Source organism: Esox lucius, chromosome 16 (genome assembly GCF_011004845.1).
Source record: "Esox lucius isolate fEsoLuc1 chromosome 16, fEsoLuc1.pri, whole genome shotgun sequence".
Taxonomy (NCBI): domain Eukaryota; kingdom Metazoa; phylum Chordata; class Actinopteri; order Esociformes; family Esocidae; genus Esox; species Esox lucius.
The window spans coordinates 30,150,779-30,173,250 of record NC_047584.1 but is presented as its reverse complement, the minus strand read 5'-3'; the positions used below and the strand labels follow the sequence as shown (position 1 = coordinate 30,173,250).

General features: G+C 43.6%; 1 protein-coding gene across 7 annotated transcripts in view; it reads right to left on the bottom strand.

Moving 5' to 3' along the window:
• The window catches only part of LOC105023490 (RNA-binding motif, single-stranded-interacting protein 3), a 121,968-nt gene that overhangs the window by 47,215 nt on the left and 52,281 nt on the right, over positions 1-22,472 (bottom strand). For 4 of the 7 annotated variants that reach the window (XM_034297674.1, XM_020054902.3, XM_020054901.3 and 1 more), the window contains exons 3-5: positions 22,354-22,412; positions 13,404-13,501; positions 10,672-10,680 (exon numbers count right to left, since the gene is read on the bottom strand). In XM_034297674.1, the coding sequence (XP_034153565.1) occupies positions 10,672-10,680; positions 13,404-13,501; positions 22,354-22,412 (166 nt within the window). The remainder of the gene's footprint in view (positions 1-10,671; positions 10,681-13,403; positions 13,502-22,353; positions 22,413-22,472) is intronic. The other 3 variants (XM_010892730.5, XM_013137865.4, XM_010892728.5) reach the window with 2 other exon arrangements.

Below are 22,472 nucleotides of genomic sequence, written 5' to 3'. Positions count from 1 at the left end.
AACCTGACACCTAACTACTAAACCCTATATAATGTCCGGTTATAAACACAAAATTGTTCAGATTTATGGATAGTCCTAGTATAACCTCTCACACACACACACACACACACTTTCTGTTCATGTAGACCAGCGAAAGGTCAAATCCTGGGTACTTTTGTTCCCCACCAGGTTAGTAAATTCAAACCCACACTTCACAAACACACATAAGCACACTGAAACAGACACTAGACAAAGAGACAGACACTACACAAACACAGGTAAACAAATGTCTGATTCCAACTACCCCTGCTGGTTTGTCCGTCCATCTGGGTGTCTGTCTGTCTGGGTGTCTGTCTGTCTGTCGGTGTATCTGGGTGTCTGTCTGTCTGTCTGTCTGTCTGGGGTGTATGAGTGTTGGGGGTGTATGACTGTCTGGGGTGTATGTCTGTCTGGGGTGTATGTCTGTCTGTCTGTATGACTGTCTGGGGTGTATGTTTGTCTGTCTGGACGTGCAGATGCTATGTAGACTCTCACTACAGTATATTAACTATCTCAGTTATAACTAATTACAGTATTGAGGGGTTGTAACTGAGGTAATTACTGTATTCATGGGTTATAACTAGGGTAATTGCTGAAGTGGATGTCTTCATACCATTTGCATGTCCTATGGAGTGACAGACTGTAAGCAGGCATCTCATACGCGTGCAGGCTCTGCCTGTTGCTGTGAGGTACATCGATTCTGTATTTGGATTCTGGACGAGCCAGCCCGAAGCCCACTGACCTGGACAGTGTGAAGAGGCGGGGGGGAGGTGTTCCTAACCTGACTACCTGTCACTACCTCATCCTGATCAATGTCTTCTTCCAATGAGCCGCTCTGGCTGGGCGCCGTTGTGGGATACACTGTTGCCATGGTTATCTCTGTTAGAAAACCAAGGAGGAATTAACCTCGGCGGGAGACAGAGCTCCACACCGAGCCGGGCCAAGCGGGGATCAAAGCCCATCCAGGAAGTATGAAGAGTTGGAGAGAAAGAGAGGAAAAGAGAGAGAAACGGACGAGGAGAGACCGGAGAAAAGGAAAACCTCATTCGTTTCACCGAGTACCCTCGGTACTCGGTGAGGTCACAGCCTGAGGCGTTTTTGACGACAAACCTGGGGGTAATAAAGGTTAAGCGGCTTTTGTTAGGGCAGAGCAACATACACGTTTTACCACGCTTCAAACTACCATTGCTGAGATTACTGACCCAGTGCCTAAACCGCACACCAGGATAGGGGTGATGAGTGTGTGTGTGTGTGTGTGTGTGTGTGTGTCTGTCTGGCTATGATTGGTAACAATGTAGTGTCCTTGACGTACAGCGTGAATTTGGTTGTAATATAGTTGTCTCGTTGTCTCTGTAGTCAGAGACACACACACGCACGCACACACACAAACGATTGTGTTTTCTGCTGACACACACAACACACTTTCCTCTGTGGCTCTCTGAACATCTTCTAAATAACCTTGTTCTACCAAGCTGACACCATCCCTCTTACACAAACACACAAATACACCCCCCCCCCCCCCCCACACACACACACACACACACAAATGCCCTGTTCATTTATCTATGTCTGACCGTAAACATTCTGCACCCAAGCCGCTGACAACATTTCTGTAAGGTGACATGGTAACCAGGCGAACAGGTAACCAGTTACCAGGCAACCAGGTAACAAAAATCCAGTCACCCTGACCTCTATTAGTCAAGCTTTACCGCATTAAATTTACTATCATACAGAGGAATACCACTGTTGAAATTAAGCCTATTTTCATTTTAACAGACGCATGAGAGATCTACGCTGCCTGTCACACATGCTAATGCAGGAAACAGAACACACACACACCCGCGCGCGCAAAAACGCACACAGGCCATGCTAATGCAGGAAACAGAACACACACACCCGCGCGCAAACGCACACAGGCCATGCTAATGCAGGGGCGTTATGTTGTGACAGGCAGAGAGGAGCCTGTGAGCCATGGCTGTCATCAGGGACAAGTAGATGCCACGCGTCGCGTGTCCCACATGGCGCCCTATTCCCTATGTAGCGCACTACTTTTTAGCAGAGTCCAATGGGCCCTGGTCCAGTTCTGTGCACTACGTAGGGAATAGGATGCCGTTTGGGGCGAGTATCCGTGTCACACCATCTGAGGTGGCATCAACCAACAGTGGCGTGAAATGTTAATGTATTCCAGGATGGATTGACACAGAGATCAATGTGTAACAAATTCAACATAGAAACTATTTCACATGGTGGGCGGGGCAGGTTGAGAGAGAGAGGGAGTCGGGGGGGGGGGGGGGAGAGAAAGGGACACTATGTAGGTAAAGGGGAAGAGAGAGAGAGGACAGAGTAATTTGGTTTCTATGAGCATTGCTGTGTAGACAGACTAAAAGCTTACAGCTGTGATTTGTGATGTTATATTCCGTAGGAGTTTCCTTCTTCATCTCTTTATGCCCCCCCCCCCCCCTCGCTGCTTCTCTCTGGAAAAATAATTTGTTTGCAGCTCTCCATAAAGTTTTGACAGATAGCCACCCCCTACGCAGCCAGGCTGTGAACTAAATGGCTTTACCTTGGACCAATCAGACACTAACACAGTCATAACGTTCACCAATCCCCCCAAAAAAAAAACGCACTCGGCTGAACGGCACTACTCTCCAAACACCCAAACCAAAGGCATGAAACCATCCAATTAGAAAACCTCACTTCTCTCAGTACAAAGAAGACATATTTCATGGATAAACACTGTCAGCTCAATCAGGAAGCAAGTCCTCTGATATGAGCAGATCAGCTTATCTGTATAGTTTATCTTTGTTTACAGAGCATCCTTCCCTCCCAATATCAATGTTGACTCTCTGGTATCTAGATTTACTTGTCGGTTTTTAGCAAGAATACCATATTTCTAGACTGACTTTTTGGTTTTCAGCCTGACCACCTGGTTTCTGGATTTAATTGTTGGTTTGTAACCTGACTACCTGGTTTCTAGATTAGCTTTTTTGTTTGTAGCCGGACTGCCTGATTTCTGGATTTAATTGTTGGTTTGTAGCCTGACTGCCTGGTTTCTGGATTTAATTGTTGGTTTGTAGCCTGACTGCCTGGTTTCTGGATTTAATTGTTGGTTTGTAGCCTGACTACCTGATTTCTAGATCGACTTGACTTGTTGGTTTTCAGCCTGACTACCTGGTTTCTAAAGTGACTTGACCTGGTGTTTTTTAGTGGGACTACAGGGTTTCTAGATTAATATGTTGGTTTTCAACCTGACTAACTGGTTTTTAGAGTGTCTTGCTGGTTTCCAGCTTGGCTATCTGGTGCAGGGCCTGTCTCACTTGCTGTCATATTTCCGTGGTCTGACTGAATGCTGGCTTCATCCGCCCCTGGCACTTTCCCTCTGATCCTGGAAGAGGAGGCTCACATTTCATATTACATAACTGATGATTTAAAGCTTTCAAAAACATAATGTTAATGCTTGTTCATCTGGTCTTTACAGCTGTCTTTGTGCGTAGGTCAAGCTGGGCTTGGCTTGGTGTCCATGTTGTCTTTCAGATGGGTGGTTTCAGGGCACGTCTTGTAAAAGAGATTGTGTGGATGGGGAGACAAGGGGAGAGGGGAGGAGTGTTAAGGGCGGGGACTAAGGGAAGGGAGACGACCAATCAGTCTAAAAGCTGGTATCAATGTGTTGTGAATGTCTGCACTGAAGCCCATTGTTGCCAGGATAACATTGCATTTCATGGCTACATCATACATCATGTCAAACCAACACCTGTTCACCAATGCTATTATGCTAACTCAATGCTCTCAACACAATCTCCTCTGTGGACATCGGTGGGCACATACTAGCGCATTAGGCAAAACCAAGACAGCTCATTGGGTGTTGTAATCTTAAATAATCCTACCTTAAAACGAACAGGATCAAAAGCCCCTGTCATTTTCAGTGATGTTTAGCTAGTGGTGGGTTGCTGGTTAGATGATGTTTGGCCAGAGGTGGCTAGCTTGTTAGATGGTGTTTGGCTAGTGGTGGCTAGCTTGTTATATTGGATTTGGCTAGTGGTGGCTATCTTGTTAGATGATGTTTGGCTAGCGGTGGCTAGCTTGTTAGAGGATGTTTGGCTAGCGGTGGCTAGCTTGTTAGAAGATGTTTTGCTAACAGTGACTTGCCAGTTTTATTATGTTTGTATTGGACGTTTAAGGAATGCTGAACCATGATTTACCGTTTCTTTTGAATAGTTTCATGTTGAGTTAAATTGTACTGAAAGATGAATGCTGCACGGATAATAGAGTTTGTAAAACGACCAACATGGAAATGTAGATGGGTTCCGTTACTTTCCTCCTGGGTGGCTAATGGGGTTCTGACTGGGAGTTGTTGGGCCGGGACCACAGGGCCTGACCCGGGATAATGGGCAGGAAGTCAGGGTTAGCCACAACACAGAGGCTGGCCTTGGGACTGCTTGGACCCTTTCCCAAGTCTCCCCTCCCTTTCATGTTCCTTCCTAGAACACTTTGTTCCAACTAAACAGCGGTGGCAGCTGTTTCTACCACACCACTCTCTGTCTGTCTGTCTGCTTGTATATCAGTCTGTCTGTCTGGGACATTATCTAGTCTCCTGCCTTTTTTCTTCCTCACACTTTTCCTTTAACTGTGATTTCTCTTTCTCTGAAACGGCATCTCTTTTTCACCTCTTTCACTATCTGTCTTATGTAGGTCCCTATTTCGCTATCAGTCACACACAGTCTGTCTTTTCTAAGTCCCTATTCTACTATCAGTCACACACAGTTTGTCTTTTCTAAGTCCCTATTCCACTATCAGTCACACACAGTCTGTCTTATCTAAGTCCCTATTCCACTATGAGTCACAAACAATCTGTCTTAAATAACTTTCTCTTTTCCTATCTGTCAAATCTCACCGTCTGTGTCATCTCACTCCCCTTTTCATCATCTGTGTGTTATCTCACTTTCACTGTCTGTCTTATCTCACTCCCTATTCCACTATTTGTCTTATCTCACTCCCTATACCACTATCTCTCTTATCTCAGTCCCCTATTCCACTATCTGTCTTATCTCACTCCCTATACCACTATCTCTCTTATCTCAGTCCCCTATTCCACTATCTGTCTTATCTCACTCCCTATTCCACTATTTGTCTTATCTCACTCCCTATACCACTATCTGTCTTATCTCAGTCCCCTATTCCACTATCTGTCTTATCTCACTCCCTATTCCACTATCTGTCTTATCTCACTCCCACTTTAACTCTCTGTCAGATCTCATTCCCTCATTACATAGTTTTGCGTTGCCCGGTAAATTCCTCGATATCTACGAAGCCACTTAGGACTGTTTCTCGTTTTCTCCCTCTCCCACTCCCCTTCTTCGCTGCCACCCTCTCCAGCTCTCCGCCTTCCTCCTCCATTCTTCTACAGTTGTGATCCTAATGGCATCAGCGCCAGACAGATGAGCTGTTTTAACAGGGTTCTGGTTTCCGACTGCAGGCAGCGCACTGAGCTGTGACCACATCATCCCTTTAACATGACTAATGGGGGACAGGAGTGATGAGCGACGGCCTGACTGGGATGCCAGGCTAGGGGAATTGGATACACACTGGAGAGTGTTCACAACAGAGTGCCAGGCTAGGGGAATTTGACACACACCGAAGAGTGTTCACAACAGAGGAGAGAGAGTGAGAAAGAGGTGGAGGGAGGAAGAGGGAGAGAGAGAGAGAGACAAAGACGGGGGGGGGGGGGCGAAGAGTGAAAGACAAAAAGGGAGTAGGGAGTGAAATATCAGGCTGGGTCTAGAGCCAGGGCAATGATGGAGACAAGCCACTGCCATGAGGAGGGCATCCAGAGTACAAACCACATTGTGAACATAACCCATATTCATGTCTTCATTTATTTTCCACTTTTGTCATTTATTATAGTTTTTATGTTATTATTTTCCACTCGCTTTGGAAATGTAAACAAATGTTTCCCATGACAACAAAGACAGTCCTCATACGGGGTAAAGACAGAGACACAGACAGTCCTAATCTGGGGCAGAGACAGAAACACACAGACAGTACTCACCCAAGCTAAAGACAGCGACACACAGATGGTCCTCATCCAAGCTAAAGACAGCGACACACAGACAATCCTCATCCGGGCTAAAGACAGAGACACACAGACAATCCTCATCCGGGCTAAAGACAGACACACAGACAGTCCTCATCTGGGCTAAAGACAGCGACACACAGACAGTCCTCATCCAGGCTAAAGACAGCGACACACAGACAATCCTCATCCAAGCTAAAGACAGCGACACACAGATGGTCCTCATCCAAGCTAAAGACAGCGACACACAGACAATCCTCATCCGGGCTAAAGACAGAGACACACAGACAGTCCTCATCCAGGGTAAAGACAGAGACACACAGACAGTCCTCATCCAGGGTAAAGACAGAGACACACAGACAGTCCTCATCCAGGGTAAAGACAGAGACACACAGACAGTCCTCATCCGGGGTAAAGACAGAGACACACAGACAGTCCTCATCCGGGGTAAAGACAGAGACACACAGACAGTCCTCATCCGGGGTAAAGACAGAGACACACAGACAGTCCTCATCCGGGCTAAAGACAGAGACACACAGACAGTCCTCATCCAGGGTAAAGACAGAGACACACAGACAGTCCTCATCCAGGGTAAAGACAGAGACACACAGACAGTCCTCATCCGGGGTAAAGACAGAGACACACAGACAGTCCTCATCCGGGGTAAAGACAGAGACACACAGACAGTCCTCATCCGGGCTAAAGACAGAGACACACAGACAGTCCTCATCCAGGGTAAAGACAGAGACACACAGACAGTCCTCATCCGGGCTAAAGACAGAGACACACAGACAGTCCTCATCCAGGCTAAAGACAGCGACACACAGACAATCCTCATCCAAGCTAAAGACAGCGACACACAGATGGTCCTCATCCAAGCTAAAGACAGCGACACACAGACAATCCTCATCCGGGCTAAAGACAGAGACACACAGACAGTCCTCATCCAGGGTAAAGACAGAGACACACAGACAGTCCTCATCCAGGGTAAAGACAGAGACACACAGAAAGTCCTCATATATATATATTCAAATTCTAAGCTCGGAGACAGTCTAGGCAGTCAGCCAGGGAGGGAGGCTGTGCATCTGGTTGTCTGGTTCTCAGGCTGTCCCCTAGGACCTTCACCGGGCCCAGACAGAACCATCCACAGGCCCCTGGGTTTGGCGAGGTTAGGCTGAGAGTCTGAGTGGACCCCCCTGAAAGCTCTACCCTCTCCAGCACAGCTGTTAATGAAGACCCAATGAGACCAGAGCTGGCTTGATGGAGGCTTCGGCAGATACTCACATTCAAACCACATTACCCACAATCCACTTGGAGCCCGTCCTCCCCGCTCTGACTTAGCGAGAGGACAGGACGCCTGTGGAGGTGCATCCACACACGCCCGCATGCCTTGTTGAGCGCGTCGTCTGTGCCCCCCCCATAACCCTCATTGTGGTGTGTGGATGTGGGTACACAGTACCATGAGTGGTCCGGTCCCCATTAAGGACACGGCATGCTGTGTGTGTATAGTACAGGACTTCAGTACCCAGATTACCAGTCTGTCCCAGCTAAATATTTAGGTTTCCCCGAACACGACAGCTAAGCTGGTAGAAGCATGTGCCGGGGAAGGAAAGCAATCTGCCGGCTGTGCTCCCCAGGGTTGGTTTGCAAAACAGCTACAGGACCAGGGACAGATTCATGTTGACAACTGACAATGCTGCTCGGACCGGATGCATTTATTATTGCCTGTCTGTGTGTGTGTGTGTCTGTACGTGTGTGTGTGTGGGAAGTGTGTGTGTGTGTCTGTATGTGTGTGTGTGTGTGTGTGTGCGTGTGTCTGTGTGCGTGTGTATGTGTGTGTGTGTGTGTCTGTGTGTGTGTGTCTGTATGTGTGTGTGTGTGTGTCTGTATGTGTGTGTGTGTGTGTGTTATCCCCATCACTCCCTCTCAATAACTTTACCTCTCACTCCTTCTCACTAAATCTCACTAACAACTACTGTCTCATTAACTCTCACTAACTCTCATTAACTTCCATTTCCATTTCAGTCATTTAGCAGAGGCTCTTATCCAGAGCGACTTACAAGAAGTGCTTTCCTCTAAAGGTGTCTTGGAAAAAACAACAACATCTGACAATCATAATAAGTACACCTTCCTTAATCGAAGCCATTAGTTGACAGTCAGTGCCGGAGAAATCAAAGTTAAGTGCATTTTTTATTTTTCGGGGGGTGAGGGTGGGATAGGGGTGCACAGCTTGATTAAGATACTCATCAGACAGGTAGGTTAGGTAGGTCATTAACGCTCATTACCTCTTATTAACTCTCACTTGCCTCTGAAGAAATCTCTCCCCTTCTGGGTTTCAAACCACGCCATGAAAGAATTATAGTCAGCACCCCTATGGGTTGGGGGGGTATGAAAGAAAGTCTGAGGGTCAGGTTGGTCATCACCGTAGGGTTGTGGAGTTAGTCTCACATCCTCCTTCTCCTCTACCTCCTCTTCCTGTCCCTCTTACGCCTCCCCGTGCTCAGCCTTCTTTCTCTCCTGTCCTATGTTTCTCTCAAATACGCTCTCCTCTCTTTGTCAGTCCTCAGCAATTCCACGCTCTTTTCCTGTTTATCTCTGTCTTTCCTCCTCTGTCCTCTTCTACCTCTGTCCTCTTCTACCTCTGTCCTTTTCTACCTCTGTCCTCTTCTAACTCTGTCCTCTTCTCGCTGTTCGTCCTCAGTCCTGTCACTAATGACTCCATGGAAAGCAGAGCAGGGCAACAGTTATACTGCCACTAATGGGAGCACTAGAAAGGACATTCAATTAAAAAGACGACTTACAATAATTTCCATGTACGCTACAGATGTACACTACAGATGTACACTACAGATGTACACTACAGATGTACGCTACAGATGTACGCTACAGATGTACACTACAGATGTACACTATAGATGTACACTACAGATGTACGCTACAGATGTACGCTATAGATGTACACTACAGATGTACACTATAGATGTACACTACAGATGTACACTACAGATGTACGCTACAGATGTACGCTATAGATGTACACTACAGATGTACACTATAGATGTACACTACAGATGTACACTACAGATGTACACTATAGATGTACACTACAGATGTACACTACAGATGTACGCTACAGATGTACGCTACAGATGTACACTACAGATGTACACTACAGATGTACACTACAGATGTAGGGAAGGTGTAAAAAGGGAGGATGAGAGTGTGAATGACAGAAAAAGAGAGGGGGGATGAGTGTGTGCTTAATGATGGTAGAGGGATCTGATGGAAAAGAATAGGAGAATGTGAAAGAAAAGGGAGAAAGAAGAGAGAGAGGATAGAGAGAAGAGAGGGAGGAGAGAGAGAAGAGAGGGAGGAGAGAGGTGAGATAGGTGAGACAGGAATGAGAGGAGAGAGAGAGGAACAGGACAAGAGGAGGACAAAACAGGAGAGGAGGAACTGGAAAGGCGGAACAGGACACACAGGAACAAAACAGAACAGGACAGAACAGGAGGAGCAGGAGAAAACAGAACAGCAGGAACAGGACAGAACAGGAGGAGCAGGACAGAACAGGAGGAGCAGGAGAAAACAGGAGGAGCAGGACAGAACAGCAGGATCATGACAGAACAGGAGGAGCAGGAGAAAACAGGAGGAGCAGGACAGAACAGGAGAAACAGGACAGAACAGAACAGGAGAAACAGGACAGAACAGAACAGGAGAAACAGGACAGAACAGGAGGAACAGGACAAACAGGACAGAACAGGAGGAACAGGAGAAAACAGGAGGAACAGGACAGAACAGGAGAAACAGGAGAAAACAGGAGGAACAGGCCAGAACAGGAAAGGAGGAACAGTAGGAACAGGTCACAGTGAGCTTAAATAAATATAAATGAAATCAATTAACTACATGCAGCTTAGCAGTGCATCGCTACTTCCTCTATGAAAACAAATCACAATCACTCACAACATAAGCTGTTTGGACAGACTTAACGTCAATCATCTCTCCATCATTCTATCCTTGTCCCCAGGCTATTACACACGGTGTGTGGATGTGACAGGAAATGAGATGACTGACATTCTGACAGTTGCCACCTCAAGTAACTTTCTGATGAGGCTGAGAGTAAAGTAGAGTCAGTAATAAGCTTACCTGGATGGACATGAGTGATATGCAATATTAATGGACATGTTAGAACATTTTGACTGATATGCAATTTTAATGGACATGTTAGAACATTTTGACTGATATGCAATTTTAATGGACATGTTAGAACATTTTGACTGATATGCAATTTTAATACCAATTTTATCACGTTTACTGACCATGATTTACATGAGATGTTTTTTCTTAAAGTGAATTCTTGAAGTTAAATTTCACACAGTCAAATAACTTTGCTATTATTAAAAAAAAAAAAATTGAGCAAGCTACTAACAGGGACAGGCCCCTGGGATCCCTGAATGGTGAGAATGGATTTAGAATATTCCCAAATTCTGAAAGTCAGAGAAAGAAAATTGACAGGAATAACACAAATGTCCCTTAATTCAAATCCTTTTACGGAACGCTGTCAGTGCATAAAAAAGCCCACGTACCTGTTTTCGCTTCCAAATTGAAACCAAGAAAAGAAGAAATAAAAAATGAATGACGGAGAAATAAACAATCTTACTGCTGTGGCAGAAATAAAAATACAAGCTCTGGGAGAATTGTAAGGGCCATTATAACCTGGAATAGCAAGGCAGATGGCCACATCTAACAAAGTATACAGCAGAGCTGCTGTTCTGGGACGTCTAAATATTTAGGTGTCTGATCTGGTTCAAGGTGGAATAGAACCCCTGTGCAACTGAATAGATCCCCTGTGCAACTAAATGGATCTGCTCTGCTACTGAATAGATCCCCTGTGCTACTGAATAGATCCCCTGTGCTACAGAATAAATCCCCTGTGCTACTGAATAGATCCCCTGTGCTACTGAATAGATCCCCTGTGCTACTGAATAGATCCCCTGTGCTACTAAATAGAACCACTGTGCTACTGAATAGATCCCCTGTGCTATTGAATAAAACCACTGTGCTACTGAATAGAACAACTGTGCTATTGAATAAAACCACTGTGCTACTGAATAAAACCACTGTGCTACTGAATAGAACCCCTTTGCTACTGAATAGAACCCCTGAGAACCCCGGAGAGGTGTTCAGTAGAACAGGGATAGAAGAGGTAGAGGAAAGGGGGAGTGAGGAGGTAGAGGAGAGGTATACAGTAGAACAGGGAGAGAAGAGAGGAAAGGGGGAGAGAGGAGGTATAAAAGAGGTATACAGCAGAACAGGGGAGAGAGGAGAGGAAGTTGCGATGGTCATTAATATCAGAAAACATGTCTCCTTGGTGCCGTTTGTGGCCGGGGACTTGACTGACAGTTTACAACTTTTGTGTGTGTTTTTGTGAGTTACATTGTGTGTTTGTGTGTGTTTGTGTGTGTTTTTGTGAGTTCTTTGTGTGTTTCTGTGTGTTTCTGTGTGTTAATGTGTGTGTGCGCATGTCAAACCACCTCTGAGTCATGCTTTGGCAGGACTGACTACCTGTGCTAACTGTGACCTTGCAGAGAAGTGACTGACAAGACGCTGTCACAAGAGGAGTGCACAACACAGCACTCTCACCCTTTCTCACTCTCTCTCCATCCTGTCTATTCCGCTCCCCACCTCCCCACCTCCTCACCTCCCCATCTCCTCACCTCCCCACCTCCTCACCTCCCCACCTCCCTCACAACCTGAGATCTTGTAAACCAGGACATCATCTTCTGCAACAACAAAAAATAAAACGACAGTATTTTTTTCCAGCCCACTAACTGATGCCTGGCCTGCCCGCAGTTTAGAACAGTGAAACACCTAACTGTAATGAAAAGACTGGTTGGACCTCTATCACCAGGCTTTTTACCAACTCGGCTGTTGGAGAAAGAGCCTGAAGACAAGCTTCCTTTAATTGCTCTTCTCCTTCTCCCTTTCTGCACCTCCCTCTCACTCTCTGCGCCTCCCTCTCTCCCCACTACCTTTCTCTGTAACCTTCTCTTCTTTTCTCTCTCTCTCTCTCTTTTTTCTATGCTAAACAGCTGTACGTGACAATCCAGTGCTAATAGGTGTGTAAGAAAGCAGCGCTGGGCCAGCATTTACATAAATGAAAAAAAAAGAGCAGTCTCAGCCGGCATTTACATAAACAAAACACACAAACCACACCTACACACACACATACACACGCAAACACACACACCGACATCTTTGTGCCAGACAGGAGCTGCAATGGTCTAAAATAGTAGTCTGAACCGGCATTTCGATACACAATGTATAACACAACCACACAATCCACACACACACAGGTGAGTTGTCTCTGCAGTGTGCGACCTGTCTGACTGGCATAAATAAAGAGCCAGGAAGGCAGGTGTGTATTCCCCCTAAAATCTGAGAGGACATGCACGGATTTAACCCACACACACACCAGTAGCCTATTGGTCTGTGAATATTAAAAGAAGGATTACTGGGGAAAAAAACAAGTGTTGAATTTCCCAAATTATTACCTAAATAATTTCATCATCAATATCACGAAGCTCCTATATGTCACAGCCAAATCACTCAGCATGAAGGGGCGCAACCCCAGAAACCACTCAACAGTGTACAGCGTCATGATTCATTATTATTATTATTATTACATCATCATCATTATTATCATCACTATTATTGGTATTATTCTTATTATTATAAAGGTCATCATCATTATCATCATAATGATCCTCATCATATCCCCATTTTTATTATTATTATTATTATCATCATCCTCATGGTAATCATTATCATCATAGTTAACCCCATTATTATTATTATTATTATCATCATCATAGTGATCATTATTATCATAGTTATCCTCATTATCATCATCATCATCATCATGGTGATCATTATCATCATAGTTATCCCCATTATTATTATTATTATCATCATCATCATCATAGTTATTCCCATTATTATTATCATCATAGTGATCATTATCATTATAGTTACCCCATTATTATTATCATTATCATCATCATAGTTATCCCCATTATTATTATTATGATCATCATACTAATCATTATCATCATAGTTATCTCCATTATTATTATTATCATAGTGATCATTATCATCAAAGTTATCCCTATTATTATTATCATCATCATAGTGATCATTATCGTCATTGTTATCCCCATTATTATTATCATCACCATAGTGATCATTATCATCATTATTATAATCTTCATCAGTGATCAGTCATTATTATTATTATAATCAAAATCATAGTAAATACCTGTACCTTAGCCATCTGGGCCTGGACTCCACTGGCCTTCAACGACGCTACAGCTTTCTGGGCTGCTGCCGGGCTGTCAAAGTCCACGAAACCATAACCTGTAGACGGAGGAACAATCATATTACCAAAACCATACCCTCTAGACAGAGAGATAATCATATAACCAAAACCATACCCTGTAGACAGAGAGATAATCACATAACCAAAACTATACCCTGTAGACAGAGAGTTAATCATATAACCAAAACCATACCCTGTAGACAGAGAGATCATCATATAACCAAAACCATACTCTGTAGACAGAGAGTTAATCACATAACCAAAACTATACCCTGTAGACAGAGAGTTAATCATATAACCAAAACCATACCCTGTAGACAGAAAGATCATCATATAACCAAAACCATAACCTGTAGACAGAGAGTTAATCACATAACCATTACATGCACTGCATGAAGAGCACAGACTTAAGATGAGATACAAAGCATCGGCCCACACTGGGCTCAAACCCGTGTCCTCAGCTTTGCGACACAAGTGACCGGCCTCCTTGACAACCATTTGGCGCTATGTAAAAGACGCCAATAGTACAGCTCCCCCATTGGCGACATTTTGAGCGAGCTGTTTAGCTTACGGCACCTTCCTGGGTGTACATGAGGGGTCAGGAAACAGCCATTTTGTGTTGTTGTTTATGGCTGTGGAACACTGAGCCAAAAGGGTGCTTGCTATCAGTGCCTTTCCATTGGTTTCCGTGGGTTTCAGAAAGACTGTGTTGGGGTAAAGCTTGTCACCAGGCTCAAAGATGGCCCATTTTCAGGTTTTGAATGTGTGTTCAATGCAAGTCATGATATTAAGTGTATATGTGTGTGTGTTTGTGTATAAAGTATATACTGTTTTTTTTGCGGGGTATTTAAGTATACATTTGTGAGTGTGTGTGTGTGTGTGTGTGTGTGTGTGTGCACAGCTGTTTAAGTGCTTGGTGTATCAGACTGTAAATCATAGAGGATTGGTCCAGATGTTCCTGACAGAACAAGAACAGATGTTTAAATGTTCCAGGGAGAACTAAATTCCAAAGTCCATGCTAACACAGTCTAGTTCTACTAACTGAATCTTCTTTCAACTAATTAGTCTTTGGATCACCCAGATCAAAAACACCTGACGTTAAAAAAGTCAGATACGACTAATAAGTGGAAAAACGATCTGTGAGATCTTAGAGAAAAATCTGATCAGAAGTTTGTCCCAGCTGATTTGAAGTTGGGTTACATGGCCAAGGGTGGTCCTGTGTTCCAAAACTGATACGTATGGCGCCTAGAGGATCGGAAGGTGTTCAGAGTCCTTCACTTTCTACACATTTTGTGAAGGGGCGTGGATATCTTCCGAAGGCTCTGTCTGTACGCATCCACAGATCAGTGTTGTAGAGAATTGGACATGTGGCTTTTATATATTTCACATGATCAGTGATGCTCAATGGTCACCTCACGGAAATTAATGAAAAAGCACCAGGACCAATCCTTATTTTGCCGGTCAAGTTGACCCACTGACCCATTAGAGTTCAACATATGGGTCCAGAATTACTGTCACCCTAGCAAAATACAAACAAAAAAGGCTGTTAAAAATGTTTTATTGTATAATTATTATTACAAAAAATAATAATCACAGAATAAAATGTTAGATTTGTATTATTTATTTTTGAGATCAAGCAAATAAACATCAATACATTTTTCTTGTTAATATTTTTGGCAGTTTTTTGGTCTAATAATTCTTGAGGGCTCTGTAGATGTTATGATGTTTTTGATATTGTTAGCAAGAACAACAAAAATGTGTGCATTACTAGAAACAAATTCTGCAGACTGAATAAAATGCCATGTCCATTATAGCTTAAAATGGATGAAAATGTTGTGTTTTATGATAAACACAAGTGGATATTTATGAGACAAGTGTGGTCTTTTTTTTAATAAAATCATTAAATAAAAAACATTTTTTTTTAATTATATTGTATGATTTTAGATTGTGTATATATTGCTATGCAACACTAAACAAGGGTCAACTGAGATGATATGGAGTTATGTGGGAACTTTTGGAAGGTGCGCAAGATGAGCTGTTTTTCCCCTGTGGAGCCCTGTGGTGTCATTTAACTGCCAAGATGAGGACGGCACCTAAGTAACTTGGAGATACACAGAATGCTGGTCCTTCACAGAAGCATGAAATTACCATCCTGTCATGCTTAGAGCTATTTGCCAGCGACAGAGACTGATCAACTTCTTGACGTTCCACGAAATCCCATGACCAATCTCAATCACCAGATCTTAACGCAGTTAAAACAAATTTGGGATGTTTCGGAGCCACAACCGAGACAGTTGTCTACAAGTCTCATTGAAACTCCAAATAATGGAATTTCTTGGAAGAGTGGTGCCACGTTTTTGCCAATATCCCCAAAAAGACACTATCCTGTTGTTTCCTTTAATGTTGATAATTACTGGACAGCCGTGGCTCTGGGGCTTTGAACTTACGGTTAAAGCACTTTGAAAGCTGGGAACTGTAGTTTCACTAATCTACTGCAGTATAAATAAAACAAGCAGACCTTCTGGCTGTCTCGCTCTCTCTTTTGCTCTCTCTGTTTCTCTCCCTCTGTCTCTCTGTGTCTATCCCTGTTCTCCTCTTTGTTTCTGTCTCTCTCCATGTCTTGGTCAGTCCCTGCCTGTATTAATGTGTGTCTCGGTCATGGCGACTGGGTGGGGTGTTTCCTGACCCTTGGCTCAGCACCATGAGGATGTATTCTGGGTTGGGCTGGAGCTTGTGTGTGTCTCTGAGTCTGTCTGGCCGTTGATCCCCGTGAGCCCGCCAGCCTGGAGTTCTACAGGAAGTGTGCAGGGACAAAAGGTCCAAGTTGAAAAATGTTCAGATTGATGTCTATTTACGGCGTTCTGCCTGGTTTAACTGGGGAGGAGCACAGAACTAGTAACCGAAGACAGACATAGCGTGTTAGAGCTGCGTGTGATTGTGACAGACATATCGTGTTAGGGCTGTGTGTGAGTGTGAACATACTGAACGTGCTTGCGTATTTGCACGTTGGACAGAATGTTGCTATGTTAAATTTGATTGAACAAGCTCAATAGATAATTGAGATAGCAAATACAAACATGCATGAAAGAGTGAAAACGCGATTCTCTCTCAAATAAATTCACTCACTATCTGGGTCCACGTATGGAAAAATAATTTGGATGCACACAGACCAATCTTTCCTCTATGTAGTTCATCATTTTTAAAGGGAGAGAGGAGAAGAGAAGAATATTTATGTTTGTTATTCTGCTAATGAGAAGACCATACTTTACCATATCTCTCACTCTTGCTGTCACAAACTCACCCTATTACTCCCTTTCTCTCTCCCTCTCTCTCCCTCCCTCTGTTTCAGATACTTTTTCTGTTTCTCTCCCACTTTCCCTCTGATTTTCCCTCTCGTACTATTGCGCTTTCCCCCACTTTCTTTTACTGTCTTGCTCTCTCCCACCATTTCTCTTATTCCCACTCGCACTCTTGCACTCTCTCTCTGATATTCTTCACCCCTCTCTCTCTCTCTCTCTCTCTCTCTCTCTCTCTCTTTCATTGTCAGTCCTTCTCGCTGTCCCTCATCCTTGCTGCTAATCTAAAGAGCTGCAGAAAACAGGCATTTGAAACTGACAATGTAACGCTCTTCAGAACAATCATCAGGGATTGATAAAACACATAGCCTTTATTTAGCATGACAGTGGAGTGGTACAGTCTGTCTTTAAGGATGACAATCATGTGTGTTTCATCAAGCATTACCAGATGATGTAATTAATTGACGCAGGTTGTGTCAACATTACAGTGGCCCTGTTCCCATCTGCCTCATCTTCTGTGTCCTCCACCTCATCATATAACTCCTCCACCTCATCATATAACTCCTCCACCTCATCATATAACTCCTCCACCTCCACCTCATCATATAACTCCTCCTCCTCCACCTCATCATATAACTCCTCCACCTCATCATATAACTCCTCCACCTCCACCTCATCATATAACTCCTCCACCTCATCATATAACTCCTCCACCTCATCATATAACTCCTCCACCTCCACCTCATCATATAACTCCTCCTCCTCCACCTCATCATATAACTCCTCCACCTCCACCTCATCATATAACTCCTCCACCTCCACCTCATCATATAACTCCTCCACCTCCACCTCATCATATAACTCTGCCTTATCCTACACCTCTACCTCATTATCCACATCGTCCACATCGTCCACATCATTATTCACCTCCTCCAACTCATCCTCAACCTCCACCTCATCATCCAACTCCACCTCATCCTACACCTCAATCAAACAAATGGATTTCATTAAGCCCTTTATACATCAGTAATTGTCACAAAGGGCTTTCACAGATACCCAGAATGAAACCCCAAAGAGCCACAGCAACATCTCACCTCTTCCTAAATACCCTGCTGCACCTACCTGTCCTCCCCTTCATCGTCCATCTTCTCATAATTATCCTCCTCCTCCTTTACATTCTCCTCCTCCACCTCTTCATTCACTTCTTCCACCTCTACATTCTCCTCCTTCACCACTACATTCTCATCCTCCACCTCTTCATTCTCATCCTCCACCTCTTCTTTCACTTCCTCCACAGCATCATCCAAATTCTCCACCCCATCCTGTACCTCCCTCTCAACACTCTGCTGCTCCTAATTCTCCTCTACCTAGTTCCTGGTTCTCTGTCAATTGTAATCAAATAAACAAGACATTTGGGGACATCCAGTAAATTACAACAACATTATAATAACCCTAATCCTATTAGCCCACTCTGCTGTGCCAGGTGCAGTGAGAGGGTAGACTAGACAAGATGACACCAGAGAAGACGTGTGGTAGTTAGTGTTAGAACTATTATAGACCATCACTGTACCATCCAAAACTATTATAGACCATCACTGTCTCATCCAAAACTATTATAGACCATCACTGTCTCATCCAAAACTATTATAGACCATCACTGTACCATTCAAAACTATTATAGACCATCACTGTACCATCCAAAACTATTATAGACCACCACTGTCTCATCCAAAACTATCATAGACCATCACTGTACCATCCAAAACTATTATAGACCATCACTGTACCATTCAAAACTATTATAGACCATCACTGTACCATCCAAAACTATTATAGACCACCACTGTCTCATCCAAAACTATCATAGACCATCACTGTACCATCCAAAACTATTATAGACCATCACTGTACCATTCAAAACTATTATAGACCATCACTGTCTCATCCAAAACTATTATAGACCACCACTGTCTCATCCAAAACTATTATAGACCATTACTGTACCATCCAAAACTATTATAGACCACCACTGTCTCATCCAAAACTATTATAGACCACCACTGTCTCATCCAAAACTATTATAGACCATCACTGTCTCATCCTAAACTCTTATAGAACAACACTGTCTCATCCTAAACTCTTGTAGAACAACACTGTCTCATCATAAACTCTTATAGACAACCACTGTCTCATCCTAAACTCTTATAGAACAACACTGTCTCATCATAAACTCTATTATAGACCACCACTGTCTAATCCTAAACTCTTATAGACAACCACTGTCTCATCCTAAACTCTTATAGAACAACCCTGTCTCATCCGAAACTCTTGTTAGAACAACACTGTCTCATCCTAAACTCTTACAGAACAACACTGTCTCATCCTAAACTTTTATAGAACAACACTGTCTCATCCTAAACTCTTATAGAACAACCCTGTCTCATCCTAAACTCTTGTTAGAACAACACTGTCTCATCCTAAACTCTTATAGAACAACACTGTCTCATCATAAACTCTATTATAGACCACCACTGTCTAATCCTAAACTCTTATAGACAACCACTGTCTCATCCTAAACTCTTATAGAACAACCCTGTCTCATCCTAAACTCTTGTTAGAACAACACTGTCTCATCCTAAACTCTTATAGAACAACACTGTCTCATCATAAACTCTATTATAGACCACCACTGTCTAATCCTAAACTCTTATAGACAACCACTGTCTCATCCTAAACTCTTATAGAACAACCCTGTCTCATCCTAAACTCTTGTTAGAACAACCCTGTCTCATCCTAAACTCTTGTTAGAACAACACTGTCTCATCCTAAACTCTTATAGAACAACACTGTCTCATCATAAACTCTATTATAGACCACCACTGTCTAATCCTAAACTCTTATAGACAACCACTGTCTCATCCTAAACTCTTATAGAACAACCCTGTCTCATCCTAAACTCTTGTTAGAACAACACTGTCTCATCCTAAACTCTTACAGAACAACACTGTCTCATCCTACACTTTTATAGAACAACACTGTGTCATCCTAAACTCTTATAGAACAACCCTGTCTCATCCTAAACTCTTGTTAGAACAACACTGTCTCATCCTAAACTCTTATAGAACAACACTGTCTCATCCTAAACTCTTGTAGAACAACACTGTCTCATCCTAAACTCTTACAGAACAACACTGTCTCATCCTAAACTCTTATAGAACAACCCTGTCTCATCCTAAACTCTTGTTAGAACAACACTGTCTCATCCTAAACTCTTATAGAACAACACTGTCTCATCCTAAACTCTTGTAGAACAACACTCTCATCCTAAACTGTTATCGACCACCACTGTTCCATCCTTAACCATCCCGGCATATTCACACATAAATGGGGTCTCTCAAGACCAACGTTCTATCAGCTGGAAAACAGAAAGTGCTTCTGTGTTTGCATGAAGGAGAAACTCTCCCCAGTCTCATATGACGGCCGTTAATAAACCTCCTGGTAGTCAGTGGAGCGTGACAGGAACTTTGATCTATGAATGAAAAACTTTTATCATCCCTCCATCATACATCTCTCTATACGCATCCTCATCATCCTTCCCCTCCCCCTCCTCCTCCTCTTCGCCTATTCCAGCTTAATCTCTGATGCTCTTTGAGTGTGTGACAATCATTGGTGGGGAGACTCTGAGTCACAGATCGCACGCTCTTCCCTTCATACAGTAGCGCAGCCCCCCCCCCCCCAGTACACACAGGTCACAGGTCAGTGTACACAGAGAGGCCCAACAACATTTCTACTTAACAGAGACCTATTTAACCAGGCGCCCCGTGATGAGGCTGCCCACCCTGCCGGGTCTGCCCACCCTGTCCTCACAGGCAGACGGTCGGGCACGGATATATTTTTGACTGGGTGTGTCTGCATGAATGGACTCTGACATGCCCCCACACACACACACACACACACACACACACACACACACACAGGAGAGGCTCAGCAGATTGTGTAGAGAGGAACTGTTTATTTGCGTCTCTCCGAGTGGTTCCTGAAAAGAGGCGAGGTTGTCTGCTAAATCATCAGCTTCAGGAGGTCCCCTCCTTCTTGTCCTCCTCACTTTGTCTCTCCCTTTCTCTTCCTCCAACATCCTCCTCTCCTCCCTCCCTCTCTCTCCTGTCAAACACTCCTGTCCACTGCTCTCTTATTCAGTCCCTCTTCGTGCCTTGTTCATCTACGTTCTACCTCCTCTCCCACTCCCCCACCTCTTCCTCCCTCCTTCTTCATCCCTCCTTCTCCCTCCCTCCCTCCCTCTTTCACTTTCGTTCAGTGCAACTCCCACCCTCCCTTCCCTTTTTCTCCCCCATCTTTCTCCCTCCCTCCCTCCCTCCCATCATCCGACTTACCTCCTCCTCCCTTCCTCCCCTCCCTCCCCCTCTCTCCTCCTCCCCTCCCTCCCCCTCTCTCCTCCTCCCTCCTCTCATCTCTCTCTCTCTCAGACGATATTCCTCCCTCTGTTAGGCTGAAGTCCTATTGCCGATGCCAACTGTTTTAGTCACGCTAACACACATCCTGTCCTCTGGGAGGCTCATGCAGCCTGTCGAACACTTATCCTGTCGTTGAGTATCACTGGAAACACTTAGAATGTCTATAAAGAAGGCAATAATCACGTATCCAGGAGGAAATATCCTGCTTGCTTGACTAAATACTGGCACCGTCGTGGTAACAAGCGTATCCTTTTGGAAACACTTCATAAATCCCCTAGATACCACTGCTTAGTACACACTGGAGAGCCAGGTGTCTCAGGAACCTATGCATTTCTGGGCAGAGTTGCTGTACATACAGTTGTTGCAGATGTGTACTTACATCGAATGAGTAAGAATAAATAATAATGATAATAATGATAATAATACAAACAATATTAACAGCAACAATATAGGAAAATATCATACAAACCCGCAGTCCTGAAACTGTTCTTGTGATGTAAAAGAATGAGACAAAGATAAAACATGTCAGAGCTTTTTCCACCTTTAATGTGACCTATAATGTGAACAATTCAGTTGAAAAACAAACTGAAATGTTTGAAGGGGGAGAATTCTGAACACATCCCCAGTTATAAGAGGGTGTGCACACTTATGCAACCAGGTTATTGTAAGGTTTTTATTTTTAATTGTTCCCCCTTGAAGATTTCAGTTTGTTTTTCAATTGAATCATTCACATTATAGGTCACATTAAAAGTGGAAAAAGTTCTGACATGATTTATCTTTGTCTTATTCTTTTACATCACAAAAACCTGGCATTTTCACAGGGGAGAAAATATCTTTTTATATCCACTGTACATGACCCATTAAACAAATACACTTGACCCATTAAACCCATACAAAAGACCCATTAAATCCATATACTGGACCCATGAAAAATATACAAAAGACCCACTGAATCCATACAAAGGACCCATAAACACTGGACAAAATAAACCCACGTACAAGACCCATTAAACCCATATCCAGGACCCATACAGGTGTTGTAATATGGCTTCAGCTGAACACCGACACTTATTGAATGATCAATGAAACAACTCTGAATGCTACATGGGCATCAGAACGTACCTTTGCATTGGTTAGTGTTCTTGTCCAGTATCGCTTTCGTTGACACAATTTTTCCATATCTGTAGAACACAACAGAGGAACTTGTTAGCATTTGGCACATATTGGTATTTACCAATACT